Source organism: Trypanosoma theileri (genome assembly GCF_002087225.1).
Source record: "Trypanosoma theileri isolate Edinburgh chromosome Unknown TM35_Tth_48_V1, whole genome shotgun sequence".
Taxonomy (NCBI): Eukaryota; Euglenozoa; class Kinetoplastea; order Trypanosomatida; family Trypanosomatidae; genus Trypanosoma; species Trypanosoma theileri.
In genome coordinates, this window is record NW_021639890.1 from 94930 (window position 1) to 110240 (window position 15311).

General features: G+C 39.4%; 5 protein-coding genes across 5 annotated transcripts; all 5 read left to right on the forward strand.

Moving 5' to 3' along the window:
* Positions 1 to 176: 176 nt before the first annotated feature.
* Positions 177 to 1847, forward strand: TM35_000481460 (uncharacterized protein; the record flags this gene model as incomplete). The annotated part of the gene is made up of 1 exon (XM_029030482.1): positions 177 to 1847. The coding sequence occupies one exon, from the start codon at positions 177 to 179 to the stop codon at positions 1845 to 1847; it is 1671 nt and encodes a 556-aa protein (XP_028878251.1).
* Positions 1848 to 2917: 1070 nt separating this feature from the next.
* TM35_000481470 (uncharacterized protein) lies at positions 2918 to 4069 on the forward strand (the record flags this gene model as incomplete). The annotated part of the gene is made up of 1 exon (XM_029030483.1): positions 2918 to 4069. The coding sequence occupies one exon, from the start codon at positions 2918 to 2920 to the stop codon at positions 4067 to 4069; it is 1152 nt and encodes a 383-aa protein (XP_028878252.1).
* Positions 4070 to 7259: 3190 nt separating this feature from the next.
* Positions 7260 to 9200, forward strand: TM35_000481480 (uncharacterized protein; the record flags this gene model as incomplete). The annotated part of the gene is made up of 1 exon (XM_029030484.1): positions 7260 to 9200. The coding sequence occupies one exon, from the start codon at positions 7260 to 7262 to the stop codon at positions 9198 to 9200; it is 1941 nt and encodes a 646-aa protein (XP_028878253.1).
* Positions 9201 to 10117: 917 nt separating this feature from the next.
* On the forward strand, positions 10118 to 12274 carry TM35_000481490 (uncharacterized protein; the record flags this gene model as incomplete). Its single annotated transcript, XM_029030485.1, has 1 exon — positions 10118 to 12274. The coding sequence occupies one exon, from the start codon at positions 10118 to 10120 to the stop codon at positions 12272 to 12274; it is 2157 nt and encodes a 718-aa protein (XP_028878254.1).
* A 375-nt stretch (positions 12275 to 12649) lies between these two features.
* On the forward strand, positions 12650 to 15166 carry TM35_000481500 (putative arginine N-methyltransferase, type II; the record flags this gene model as incomplete). Its single annotated transcript, XM_029030486.1, has 1 exon — positions 12650 to 15166. One exon carries the CDS (start codon positions 12650 to 12652, stop codon positions 15164 to 15166), a length of 2517 nt encoding a protein of 838 aa, XP_028878255.1.
* Positions 15167 to 15311: the final 145 nt, after the last annotated feature.

A 15311-nucleotide genomic window follows, 5' to 3' on the forward strand; every position in this document is an offset into this window, starting at 1 on the left:
GGTGTAGGGGACGTACAGAGGCGCTGTGGTGTGCCTGGGAAAAAGGGGTCTATTAGTACCATCTAAAAAAAAAAAAAAAAAAGAACGAAGGGAGAAAAAAAAAAAAAAAAAATAGTATCGACTATATTTGCTTTCTTTTTCAGCTGTTAAAGATAGATTTAAGAGTTCTGAGAGATATGCTTTCTTCAAGTCGACTTTTTTCACGTGCGGGTGCTGCTGAGCCCATTGTGCCATACCGAAAGGGGAGTTACCATATTGTTCCAAAGAAACATACAGTGGGAAGACGCATTGCCGTACGCAACTATCTTGATCGTAATCGAACTGAACTTTCGGACCGAACATATATGCCACAAAAGGTGTGGTTTGAATCATATGCACCAAAACAATTTGAGCGTGATCATGAACGACTCAGTCATAATTTTTACAACATTGAAACTAAACTTATTTGGACTGCATTTGATACTCCAGAATTAATTGGTATTCTATTACATGATGAGACACTTAAAGGTGCTACACACCTCTACAGCGCTGAATTTCTTGATGCTGCAATACATTGGACTCGTGAATGTCGATATTGGCGTTGTATTGGTATTACTAAACCCTTTTATGATAAACATACATTACGAGCTCACTGTTGGCATGATAAGGGTATGCAAGTAGGTACACTTGTTCTCTCACAGGCTATGCGACATGCACTTATGGATTTAGAACGAGCTGTACGACGTAAAGAACTGGGACTGCAACCGAACTACTTATGGGACCGTTGGGGACCTATTGGTTTTATTGACGGTGCGCAAGCGGATTACCTCCCACGTTTCGCTCATAATCCTTACATTGATCCTGATGGTGTGGAAGTGACGGAACTTGATGTAGCACCTTTTAACACACATGAACAAATTAGGGAACGTTATGCTGAGTTTATTGAGCCTGATCTTCGACCGTTTGAAGGAGTCTTCCGGGCTCCATCGCATGGGGGTCTCACACTTGATGACATGCCGAATCAAGAGGTAGTAGAATTATACCGGGAATTAAAAGCGAAGAGTGGAAGTCCTGTAGTTCTCGCTGGTGGGGCAGAAATTCCACCTGCGGATATGCGGGCACTTTTCTACCTTACTGTGGATGCGGACCTTCTGCGTGTGGCGCGTGGACTTGACACGTGGTCTGCGGTGCGTGAGATGCTGCAGCCGGTGCAGGAAGAACATGATGAGAAGGTGGAGGCACTGCGTCTGCTGGAGAACTTGCGGTACGATGCGGGTCGCGTACGTTCCTTCCTGGAGGAGAAGTGCGGGTTTGCCGACTTTTCCCGCACGCCTGACGTGGTGCTGACGGCGGCGGTTCTTTGTGCGTTGAAGGAGTTGCGGCGGGTGGCGTGTGAGACGCCGTGGGGTCCTGCTGCCATTTCCATGAAGGGAGAAGGACTGTGGAGAAGAGAAAAGAAAGGAGGAGAAGAGATGGAAACGGGAAAAAATAATAAAGAAGAAAAAGTAGGGGAGTTGGCAATAGAAGTGACTCGATGTGTGGAGGGGGCGCTGCGGGATAAACGCCGCCGGTTGTGGGCTACTCGTTTCGCCGCCGACGCCCGCGAGGAGTCGACGCTCGATTTTCTTCTGGAGAACTTCGGCCGCCGCGCAGAGCCCGCACGCAACGCCGGCACCACCGGCACGGAGTTCGATCGCGAACAGGAGCCCATCGGCCGACAGGTGCAGCGCCGCGTTGTGGATGCCGATAAGGCGCAGAAACTCGCAGAGGCGCGACAGCAGAAGGGAAGAATGTGGTCCAAGAAGAAGAGTGTCTTTGATTCACTCCATCAGAAACAAACACAGAACGTCACCTATGGTGTGCGATAGTCAGAAACAGCAGTTAGTTTGTGTGTTTAACTTTCTCATGATGATGTGTGGTTGGAAAGGCGGAATAAAGTGGTGTGGTGCAGCGAATAGTTCTTGTTGTTGTTGTGGTGGTGGTAATGGTGTGAGTTGGAGTGGTAGTCGTGTTCTTGCTTACTAGTGGTTCTCTAATGGTGTTTTACGGACCTTCATCATCGTTTTGTCATCTCACACTGTTGAGGAAACACTGTTTGGTGGGACCTTCTTTTATTTTTGCAAGTAAACTGACCAATCCCAAACTTTTTTTTTATATATATATATACATTGTGTATTCTTTCTCTGTGTATCTCTCCTTTTTATTTTATTGAACAACAACAACAACAAAAAAAAATAACCACTACTTTGACATTGATGTTTTTTTTTTTATTATTCATTCTTTTTTCTTTTCTTCTTTATTTTTGATTGGTGTTTTTTCTACTAGCAAAGCCACAGAAAACTGAAGTTGTAGCAATCTTACAACAGGGTGAAAGGAGACAAGTTAGAGAAGATCCCCCCGCAAAAAAAAAAAAAAAAAGAAGAAAAAAAGGTTAGGAGGGTTAGGAGGTCAACATTTTTTTTTTTTTCTTCACGTCTTTTTTTTACTTGTTTTTTTTTTTCTCTCTTGCCCTACCGGGAGTATTAGTTAGAAACACATATTCGTCTATTCAACGGTAGAGGGTTACAAACTCACATAGACAAAAGAAAATACAAAAGAAGAAGTAGGAAAAAGAAGGAAAAAAAAAAAAAAACAAGATTGCAAACAATAACATCAAAAAAAATATAAAGTACAACGAAGACAAACTATTTTGGACCGTACTCAAGAATAACAAGAAAGGGCCAATAAGAACAGAAAGAAAAAGAAAAAGCAATAGTTTTTCTTTGTTTCTTTTTATTTGTCTCTCACTCCCTTCCCTCTCTCTCTCTCTCTTAGTGTGTTTATTTTTGTACTCTGGGAGAGAGAGAAAGAGAACGAGAAGAGAAATACTTAGTGAGTGAGTGAGTGAGTAAGTGAACAATAGAAGAAAGAAATATATATATATATATATATTTAGTCTATGTCTTCCCATACACCACCGCAGCTGCTCGGCAGACAACCGCGACGTCGGCCCAATCAGCATAGGCTCCCACCACTGATGGTTCAACCCACACCACCAGTGCGAACATCACCGCCGTTGTTAAGCACGACGACCAGCACCGATACCGTCTCTCTCCATCATCCTTCCAAAGGGATGGATACATCACGCCGCCGCAGTTCCTCTCCACGCAATTGTTGTAGTGTTACCGCCGTTGGGCCCCGCGTGCATGCGGACTCCCGCACGACAAGTTGCCCTGGTGGCCGGGATGGTGTTAGTTACGCCGTAGAGCACCGTTTGCCAAAGTTGTTGAATGACATGGTGGACGATATGTTGCGGGAGCGGCCGGAGAAGGACGTGGACACGTGGATGATGCAGTGGTTTGAGCGGGCGTATTTGCGTCAGCAGCAGGATGAATCCAAGCAACACGGCACCCGACACCCACAATCACAATCACAATCACAATCACAATCACAATCACAATCACAACTACACCAACAAGAACACGAACAGAAGGAAGAGGACTCTCATGTGGAGGAGACATCATTGTGTCTTCTTGAAAGTACAAGTGGGGTGTCGAGTGCGGGTGATAGAAAGAGCAGCCACGCACGGCCGTCGCCAGTGGTATCGTGTACTGCAAAGATGTCTCCATCCGCGCCAACAGTGTCTCTTGCACCTCCACGCAATGCAGGCAATGGAGTGACGAATTACATATCACCAACAGAGCCGTGCAATCCCAACTCGATGGAATCCCCGTGTCGTTACCATTCAGCTCTGCATGCCTATCCGGCCGTATCGCAATCCGGCTTCCCTGCAGGTGGTAGTAGTAGCACGAGCACGAGTAATGGTAATAGTAGTAGTGGTGGGAGCGGCAACAGCAGCCCCGGCAACGGCAATTGTGGTCCGCCGGTGTCCGCCATCGTCGCCCAACGTTCACTCCCCGCCCCGCAGCCGCCGCGACTGCACTCCGCCGGGGCCGAGCCGCAAACACCATCGCCGCAGCCACAACCGCCGCAGCAGTCACAACACAGCGTGGGGCGTATACCGCGCGGTGCGGAGATACGATTAAAAGTTCATTCTGCGCATCTAACAGACATAGGCAGCAGTGATGCACTTTTACCGAAGCCTGTGTGAGCAAAGCAGGAAAGAAAAAAAAGAAAAAAAAAAAAGAAACAAACAAAATCAAGAAAAACAACATCAAAAAAAAAAAAAAAGAAAAATGAACAAGAAAAACAACAAATGAGGATTAATTCTGCCATCTATGATGGTAGGAAAGCATTTCCTTCAGGGATGAAAATATATACATTTATATATTTATATATATATATATAAATAGATAAACAAAAAAAACGAAAAAAAAAGGGATTGGGGGTTTAAAAATGAAAATGGGAAGTACTGAAAGTACACAAAACGAAGAATGATGAGGAAACACCGGTGGAAAAACGAGAAGAATTCCTCTAATATAAAGATTATTTCTCTAGTTTTGTGTTCAACCGAAGAACAACCCATTTTAAACAAGAGGAAATAAAAGAAAACGGTTTCTTTATTGCCTTATATTCGGTAAGAAAAAAAAAAAATGAGGATAAGGAGTAGTAGTAAAATGCAGCATTGCTCAAATGGCGTTTCTTGAGTTATGAGGGTGTGGGACGCCAACACTTTTCCTTATCATCGTCTCTCTTATCTTCTTCTTTTCTGATTATTATTGTTATTATTATTATTATTATTATTATTATTATTTCGATGTATGTTTTGTTTTCCGTTTGTTTACTTTAGCTTTTGTTTTTTTCTGTTACATAAATGGTTTGGTTTGGTACAAAAAATTAAAAAAAGTGAAGAAAAAAGAAAAAAAAAAGGAATTTTTACCGTCACTGTTGGAGGTGGGACCTCAACCTTGTTTTCTTTCCATCTCATTCATTCCTTTATTTCTGTTGGTAGGATTCATGTTCTCTATGATCCCATTTTTATTTAAAAAATTATAAAAATGTATTATATTATACGGATATGATATCAGCATCTGTTTTTTTTTTTTTTTTCTCAAAGATTTTCGCTTTCTTTCTTTTTTTTTTTCTTTTATCAAAATACGAAAAAAATATTTCTTTGACCTTCTCCGTCTTTCTTTCTTTGAAAGCATATACCGATAAACATACATATCATATATATATATATATAGATAATTATATATATATATATATATATATATAGATAATTATATTTACATATGTATGTTTGTTTGATATATCAATCTGTAGTATCTACCCTCCTCCCCACTTGCTAAGACATTATAATATGAATTTCTCTATATATATATGGGAAAGGTAGGGTGAACAGAAACAGCAAACAGCAAAGAAAAAAAAATGTAATGGTAGAATATATATATATATATGTTTATATATAAATGATTCTGTGTTTTTGTCATTGTGCAGTATAAAGAAGAATAAGAAAGGGTACAAACGAAAAGGCAAAGGAGAAATATGATTTAACGAAAAGCACACACACATATATATACACACACACTGAGAGACAGACACACAAAATAAAACAACAACAATCATAACCAACAAACAAGTGTAGAAGTAATAATATAAATAATAAGATAAAAAGTTGTTGCTTTATTTAGACAGTGATACAAGTCAAATATATAAATGGAATGTAGAAGAAATACTTATTTTAGGTGTATCCATATAAATTCATTTGGCCTTATCAGACATTTACTGGGCTCTCTGCTGCTGGTGATCCTTTTTTATTATTACGTGCTGTGTTGCTTAGTCATATTAGCAGGTCTTGCGGGGTATAATTGGGCTCTCGTTTTTTTTTTTTTTCTCTTTTTTCTACCATTTTTTCTTTTCCATATGATTTTTTATTTACGTATTTATCTACTTTATATGTTTTTTTTTTTTTTTTTTGATCTTCTTTGTTTTTCTTTCCGTATATGTCTTCATATTTATTTCTCTCTTTCTATATATATATATATAGATCTGAAGAGTGGGCAATGCAGCACTTTTACTGGTGATGTGTTTTTGCGTTGTGGGAATGAAGAGTAGTGGCGATGAAACCATTGCTGCTTTCTTCTTGTCATTGATGTGTGTTTCTTTTTTTTTTTTTTTAGTTTCTTTTATCTTCATACGTGTGAGTGTGTGTATACTCTCCTTTTTCTCTCTTTCTCTTTCTTTTCATTGATTTCAGTATCAACAACAGTAATACGCTAATTTGCTGTAGTTCCCTTCATTTCTCTTTCTCTTTCTCTTTCTCTTCTGTTGTTTTTTTTTTTTTTTCTCTTTTCTTTCTTCACATGTCCCTTTGATTTCACAATTTCTTTTTTTTTCCGCCTTTTCTTTAATAAGTACTCAGCCAGAGTAGAAATGATCATCCGTTATCGTTAGTGGAAGAGAAGGCGAATGAATGTGTGAAAAATAGGGGGAAAATCATAAAAAGAAAGGAAAAAAAGAAGAGAAGAAATGAATACAATAAATAGTAATAATAATAATAATAATAAAAAGAAAAAGAAGAGAAATTCCTTTTTTTTCCTCCTCGCTTGTCTTTTTTCTTTTTCTTCTTCTGATTGATAGCGTTACGGTGCCGCTCGGTGCCAGAAGGAGTGAATAAAGAAGTACGTGAGGATGAAAATATACACCTTAAGGCTGTATTATTTAATCTATGTATACGTACACATAGTCTATATATATATATATATATAATCATATTTATTTTCTCTTCTTCTTCTTTTTCTTCTTTACAGAGAATATTTGCTTGCCATGCGAGTGATTATGCACAGGTGTTGATGTAAGCGTGTGCATGATTTTTTATTTTATTTTTATTTTACGTTTCTGTGTGTGTGTGTATGTGTTTATTATTATCATTATCAGTTATTTATTTATTTATTTATTCTATGAATCATCTGGACTTGTTTCTTTTTTTCTCTTTATACAGCATCTATCTGATCTCTAAACCGTATTATTTCCTTCTTTCCTTTCTTTTATCTCTATTCGATTTATTCTCATTGTTGTTATTGTATTTATCCATCATCACCCCCTTATCATTAGTCTTTCACACAGTGCTTCTCAGCACCCTCACACCCACACCAGTCAATTAGAGAGAGAGAGAGAAGTGTGGTGAAGTGAAGAAGAAAGAAAGAGAAAAGAACGGAATTGCCTTTCAGTGGAAAACAGCAAAGTTTTTTTTAAACTAGAAGAACGGGGGAAAAGAAGAAGAAGAAGAACAGTAAAATCACAAAGAGATACAAATACACAATCACAAACACAAGTAAAAAAAAAAAAATTATTTTAATAAAAGAGAGAGAAAAAAGGAAAACAAAAACAAAAAAAAAATGTCGACGGAGGTGCCAAAAGTAACGTGTGATGATGTGAATGCACTCGCCAAGATGTGTTCAATATCACGTGAAAAAGACATCACAACACTTAAGGAGTGTTCCTCTAGTCTCTTTGTTCTCCTCTACCAACGCCTATTTAACTGCAGTATTAGTGGAATTGAAACCTCACCTTATACAGTAGATCAGAAACGATGGAATGTCACTCGTGTATTAAATGAACTGAAGGATACACGTGGAATTGATGTGACTGGAATAGACGCAGAGGAAGTTGTACATCTCAACGAGGAACACATCAGTCGTCTTATTCGACTCTTTATGGATATTGCTCAGCGAACAGGTTTACCACGCGGAGTGTGTGTGGGTTCTCTACACTCACCTACACCTACAAACACTACCACACATGCTGTTGGGAGTGGAACGGTGAATTCATTCTATCCATCTTATAATCCAATCACACCGCGGCCTGTACTCGCTGAAGTCCCGCATGACTCTGCAGAGGATGGGACTTGGTATGCACCAGTGGGAACTGTAGATGAAGGACGATCCATGTATACATACTACACTCGTAATATGTATTCTTATCTTCCTGTACAGGGGAATACTATAAATAATAATAATAATAATAATAATACTAATAATAATGCGATAGGAGGAGTCTCTGCTGGCATTACAGGATTAACGACCACTACGACTACCACTAGTACGACTGCTTTACCTACGGCTACTGCAGCTGGGAATGGACATGTGGACAACAATGAACCATCTCGACATCCTTCTCGTCTCATGGCACCATTAGATCATCATTCGCATCCTTATCAACAACAACAACAACAACATCCATCCCAACATCATCATCATCATATTGATTCTCATGCAGATCGTGCGATTATAGATGGGAGGCGGGAGAATACACTTCACGAAGGAGCCGCATTTCCCACACATGAAGAGGGTGATGATGATGCTAATGTCATCCACCATGGAGAGATGGATGGTAGTAGTGCGGGTAGTTACGGAAATGTTGAGGAAGAGGAAATTCCAACCGAACAACTTGTAAAGGCGTGGAGTGCAGAGGTGATTCCACCAAAGGAGGCACCCTTTATACGAGATGCGGCGAATATAGCAGATGTACGAGAGCGATTGTTGTTTATGCAGAATAGATTGGATAAAGCGGCATGGCGTCCACACAATAGACGACAGCGGCAGCGCAGTTTCACTCGCAGTAGTAGCAGTAGTAGTAGTAGTAGTGGTGGTAATCAGAAGAATGCCGCTGTTAACCGCATTAATATCGAAGGTCGCAAGATTAGCAAAAACAAGAATAGGCATCCTCCTAACAACAATAGTGTTGGAGTTAACAAGAGTAATGAAAAGAATAGATATATTCCACGTGTAGGTGAAAAGAGGAAATTAGATCATACTCGTGCGGGTAATGGAAAATTTCCACAAAATCTTTTACCGGGAAGTGTCGCTTTAACCATGGCCTGTAAACAACCCAAACGCATGATTGACTACACACTACGGGATGAAAAGATTGAAATGTTACGTTCCCTTCGCTTTATTGATGATCTCCAGAAAGATATAAGGCGTAAATTGGTGGAACGCCACAGTCGAGAGACACAGCGAATACGTGAAGAAATTCGTTATGCCTTAAAACAAGATCAACAGGAACTTATTGAACGTAAACGACAAATACGAGATGAGGATGAAAAGTACCGTAAAGCGTATGCAACGATTGTGGCTGCGGCTAGTAACAATCTTCGTACGGCGGATGCACTCATGCGGGAACGAACACGGGAGTTATCAGAATATCAGGCACAGACATTACGTGAAAATCGTGCGATGTCTCGTTATTTGAAACGTGAGAGTAAAGAGAGAATGCGACATGGCCTTCTTCACTATGCAAGTGTAGTTACAGGATGGCAATCCCATTATGTTAGCTAATTATTATTATTATTATTATTATTATTATTATTATTATTATTATTATTATTATTATTATTTATTGTTATTATTTTTCTTTGTGTTTTTGTTTGTGTATTTGTTTCTCTTCCTCTACATGTATATGCTTGTGCATATTGATTTCTTCTTATTATTATTATTGTACATCAATTTTTTTATTTTTATATTTATACACCCTTTTTTACTTGGTGTTTTCCTTTTTTTTGTGTACGGTTTGTGCCCTCTCTCAATTATCTCTGGCTCTGTACTCCTGTTTACATACATAGATAGAGAGATATGAAGATATGGGGAACGAGTCCAGTCAATGTTTAGAAAAGAAGAAGAAGAAGAAGAGAAAATGATAAAACTAAAAGAGATGAGGGACGACCAGTGTTTTTTTTTTTTTTTTTCGTTGTTGTTGTTCGTTTGGGTTTCGCTCGTTGTGGGTTCTTTCTGTGTGTGTATTTCTTTACGGGATTTGTATATCCTAACAAATCCACGAATACACATACACGGACACAACCAATAAAAAGGGAAATAATGATAGCAGAACGAAATACAAAAAATGCGAAAATAATAGTGAAAACTCATAGTCTCTTGCTATCGTGTTCTTATTATTGATGATAATGATGCTATTAGTAATATTGCCATTCTTTCGTCCTTGTTTTTTTTTTTTTTTTTTTCTTTTCTTCTTCTTCTTCTACACATAGTTAACGAAAATAAAATAAAAAAAGGAAGTTGGCCGTTAAAAGTAAACAAAATTTTTTGCCTTTCAACATAGGGAGCGGTAATAGCGGCAGTATCTCGGTCGACTTAATTTCCTTTCAAATTTAAATATATATCTACGTGAGGTGTTGCTCCCTTTTTTTTTTTTCTTTTTATTTGTCTGTATTATTACTATTATTATTACTATTATTTAGATGTCTGATTCTGGACAACAACGACGTGAATGTCGAGAACCCCACACCTTTCTGGAGAGCACTTATTTAGAGAGAAGTACATCCCCGCGGTTAAATAATCTTACACAAGAGAGTCGTCGTGGACGAAACAATGACACCACTGGATCTTCTGTGTTTAATCGCTTCAGTAGTGTGAGTCCACATCAGGCTGGTATCTCCTACAATAGCCATAGCGAATTATATGGTAGCGGTGGTTATTTCGTTCCTCCTCCTCCTCCTTCTGCTGCAGGGGGAGTAAATGTATTTCCGGCATCTCATCATACCTCCAATAGTGTTAATTGGACACTTCCACCACCCGCTGCTGCCGCTGCCGCGACGGTTGCCGCTTGGGCAGTACCGAAAGATGTTCCATGGATTCCACCGCCGCTGATATCCCCCAATGGCCTTCCGTCTAGTGTGAATAGCAGCCATCACAACACGACCGTTGGGGCTTCTCTTGAGGGAGGCGTAAAGTGGCCTACACCGCAGGATATTCCATTGCCGTCCATGTTTCCATTTCCCCCATACTTACTGCCGCCTTTTCCACCTCTTCCACCTAATGTAGATTTGAGTCAACTCCCACCACCACCACCACCGCCGTGGTTCCCTTCTCCCTTGCGAGAGCCAAATGGTGGAGTGATGGAAGATGATGATTATGTAGATGAGAGTTCAAGTAGTCGAGACAAGGATGTAGATATTAATCCTTCCAATAGAAAACGAATGAATGTTTCATATAATAAGAGATATACGCGTGAACCCTCTTTATCGGCACAAGAGCAACATCATATGCGTTCAATTACGAAAGAAGCAAGACGAGATTTACATCGTCAGTTATCACGTAGTGTGAGTGCAGATTCACAGTATAAAAATAACGAAATAGATCAAAAACGAAAACAGAGATCTCAACCCGTTCGATATGTTTCACCAAATGGTAAAAGAACGGCTACACCTCGTACAACCTTATCGACTGCTAAAAGGTTTACATCACCTTCTTATTCACGAGGTACAGCTGCTACTGCTGCTGCTATGTCTGCTCCTGTTTCCAAATCTAATTCCAATAGACGAACTGACTACTACACAGCTGCTCGTGCAGTAAAAGGGGTTTCACCTCGATTAGAAGATGTAATGAAGAAACATTCATCCGCTGTAGGTATGCGTTTGGAAAATACTTCACGTGGGGAAGGTTATGCCCGACAATATCATAGAAAAACAGAGGAAAGAAGTGGTAACTATCATCATCATCATCATGATCATAATTATGAAGAAAAAGAAAAAAGAGAGCGACAGTTTCTATCTAATCTTGGTGATGCTCATGGGACGACGACGACACCTCTCTCCTACCATGGATCTGGTAAACGGGATGAACAACGGGCGGAGGAGTATGTAAAAGGAATTGAAGATCTCTACAAGCGTTTGCGTAGAAGTTATGAAGAGTTTCAACGGGATCCATCAAGTTTCGTTCGTAATACTTCAGCTTTGAAGGAAGCAGCAAATGCCATGGCTCCACCGCTGGATAGCCGTATGAATGATACTCATACACATGAGAGAAAAGAGAAGAAGGAAATAAGCCAACGTAATAATAATAATAATGATGAGGATCGTGAATCTACTCAAGTAAGAGATCTGGGACTTCCATCTCAAGAGTCTCAACGAATAAGGGATGAATTATTGAAATTGGAAATGCAATGGCAGCGGTTGGAGGAACTGAAACGTGGATCCACAGGGGAATGGGCTGCAGCACCAGTGGAATTTACTCCACAAAATTCAAGATTGATTTCACCTCAGCGTGAATCACGCAGTATCAGTGCTAAGAGTAGTAATCACTCTGTGAATAGCGAATATTCTAAAAGCCAAAGAGCAAAGGAACAGATAAAAATTATGAATGGCACTTTACGACGTGGATCAGATCTGCCGCATTCTACCCGTGCAGATGGTGTTACTACCGCTAAAGTGGCTACTGGTATACGTTCTCATAACTCTACACCGCTCTCACAGAGTGATACATTGAAAGGACATCATTTAGATGGTACTCAAACAAATCCAAAAGACCGTAACAGTAACAGCAGTAGTAATCGAGGACCATTTACGCGTGAACTTGTTCTTGGTTTGGTAAGAGAACGAAAAGCTATGCTTGAGTAGAAAAAGAAAAAAGGAGGGGCAAACTATTATTGGGAATGGTGATGAGTTTCCAACTCTCTTTCGATTCGTTCTCTTAAACCTTCCCCACCCCCTCCCTCAGACTAGTGTGGACATGAAAATATCATGACTACATTTATGTCGTTTGTATCGTTGTACTATCATTTTTTATAAAATTATAAAATATTTTTATTTTTGTTGTTGTACTTTACCATTTAATAATCATACTGATAATAATGGCGGATTATTGTGGACCTAGTTTCTTTTTCTTTTTCTTTTTTCTTTGTTTTGATCTTTTTTCCTTCCTTATTATGGGACAAATGTAAAAAAAAAAAAATACCAAACAAGAAGAAAAGAAAAAAGAAAACAGCTTACGTGATGGAGAAGGAAATAATTCCTGGTGGTAATCCAGTACCCTCAGTGCCATCTGATTTCGAAGTATGTGATCAGATTGATCCATCTGCAGATGAGGCGATGTACTCAGACACCTCACGGGATGGAGGTTCTCAAGTACATGGGCTTCAGCAATATGGAGTTAGCGGTGGAAAGACACTATTATCTTCTCTTCAGCAACAAGAGATGTGTAAGGCATCATTGTGTCTCTTTCCTCTTGGTAACTGTGCCAATAACAACAACAATGCTGATTCTACTACACCCAGTTGTTCTTTATTTACGGCTTTAGTAGCTAATGAAGAAAAAGCTGGAGGTTCTGTGGAGCATTTGTGGGAATTTCTTTCTCACACTTCCTCGTGGGGCCCAACCGCGTGTGGTTGTGTGTCGCCATCATCATGGCGAACTCCATCGGAAGTGAAAACAATTCTAGAACAACTTCGGCTTGCAGCGTTTTTAGGTTTACGAGCCGTCATGGTGCCTCTTCCTGAGAATAATGATTCTGATTCTGATAGCGATGATGATACTAATAATGATAATAATAATTATGGAAGTGATGGAGATAGTGTGGTTGCGAGAGCTATTTCTGTTCTCAGGGAACATTTACGTCATTCACCTGTTACAAACATTTGGGTTCGCTGTGATGCCTCTTGTTCTTCACATCGTCTTAACTTCTCTCGTCTCCGTACGGTTTTGATGTGGGGAAGTTCACTTCCTTCTTTAGCAGAGGCAGCTGATTGTGTGGCCCGAGAATCTGTTCATAGAGTTTTTCCATATCTTTTCTTTTCTCAAACATTTGGGGCATTACCATCGGAGTGGCTTGGAGAACCTGTGGTGGCGTTTGAAGTGCCGTCGGAAGATAAGATGAGGCGAGCATTGTGTTCAAATGCAAAGGAAGGAGTACATTTACATTTACCATCTGATGTTATTCCTCTTGCGGTTTCCTTTTGGGCTACACCACAACCACGATTTATTACGTTGGGATCTTTTATGGTTGAATTACTGCGTAGACGAGCTATACCTGTTTTTGCTTTAACACATTTCGCCGATATGTACAATATTATGAATCAATTGTACAAACAAACAGTTATAGATAGTGGAAAAGATACTTTTGCAGATTTTGAAGATGTTCTTCAACTACCATTGCAACCTTTAGGTCATATGTTACCAAGTGGAACGTATGAAGTCTTTGAGCGAGACCGCACAAAGTACCAACAATATCATGCTGCATTAGTGAGTTACTTTTCAAACTGGTTATCACATCGTAAAGAGCGTAGTCATGCATTATTATGTAATCAATGTGCTAATGGACCGAAATTTATTAAAACCGATTCTGTTTACATTGTATTACTTGGTGCTGGTCGTGGACCTTTAATAGAAGAATGTCTTTCTGCTGCTTCTGGTGTAGGTCTTCGAGTACATTTATTTGCAGTGGAAAAAAATCCTGAAGCTCTTGAATTTGTGCGTTTACGTTTACGTTCAGATGTACGATGGTCGCAATGGATGAATACTTGTGGACATGTTGTAGAAGTCATTCATGCGGATGGTCGTACTATTTCTTCACTAGCAGCAAAAGAAAAGAATTTTCCAATTGAGTGGGGTTTATGTGATTTGGTGGTTTCAGAATTATTAGGAAGTTTTGGAGATAATGAACTCAGTCCTGAATGTATTGATGACTTTTATAGTGATCTTCAGCAATATCAGACTTCCATGGGGATTCCACATAATCCATATATAGTATCTATTCCTCAAGCATATACGGCGTGGATTGCCCCTTTGTACTCTGCATGGATGGAATCCTCTGTGGCGACTGCTGCTATATCCGGATTAACGGTATTGCCCTCTTATTGCAGTGATAGGCGGGCGGCATTATTTCATTCTATGTTTGTAACGAATATCACTCGTGCAGTTGCTCTTTCTGAACCACAAGCCTGTTGGACATTTCATCACTTTACATCTGAAGAAGAAGAAGATGATGATGAAGAAGGACAAGAAAAACGAAAAGAACGTGAAGCTAAACTTACTTTTCATTTAACATCTGCTGGACGTTGTAGTGGGTTTATTGGTTACTTTACTGCTCTTTTGTTTAAACCAGATTCAGCAATGAACACGGATAGTAATAATAACAATAATAATGTTGATCCTGTTCACATTTCAACAACTCTCTCAACTCTTTACCAGGGTCGAACACCAAATATGTTTAGTTGGTTTCCATGTGTATTTGCATTAGAGCCAAGAGATATTTTAGAAGCATCTGCAGGAGATTTATTACACTTACACTTGCGGCGTTGTGTTAACGTAGAGGAGAGTCGTGTTTGGTATAGTTATGATGCCTCTATAGAATGTCCAGAGAAGGATAATAAGAATAAGAATAAGAATAAGAAGAAGGAGGAGGAGGAGGAGGAGGTTGATGAAGAGAGAAAGAAACCCACGAATGCTGTGAAGAAAGCAACAGGAGTTGTGAATGACAAGGGTTGGGCAGCTTCTATATTTCTTTCCTTTTAAGATGGGGGAAGTTGTTCTTGTTGTTCTTTTTTTTTTTTTCTTTTGGTTGTTGTCATTTAGTTATCTCATACGGTTAACAAATGTTGTGTTGTTTAGAGTCTTTAATACTACCATTCTTTAAACGAACAACAAAACAAACAAACAT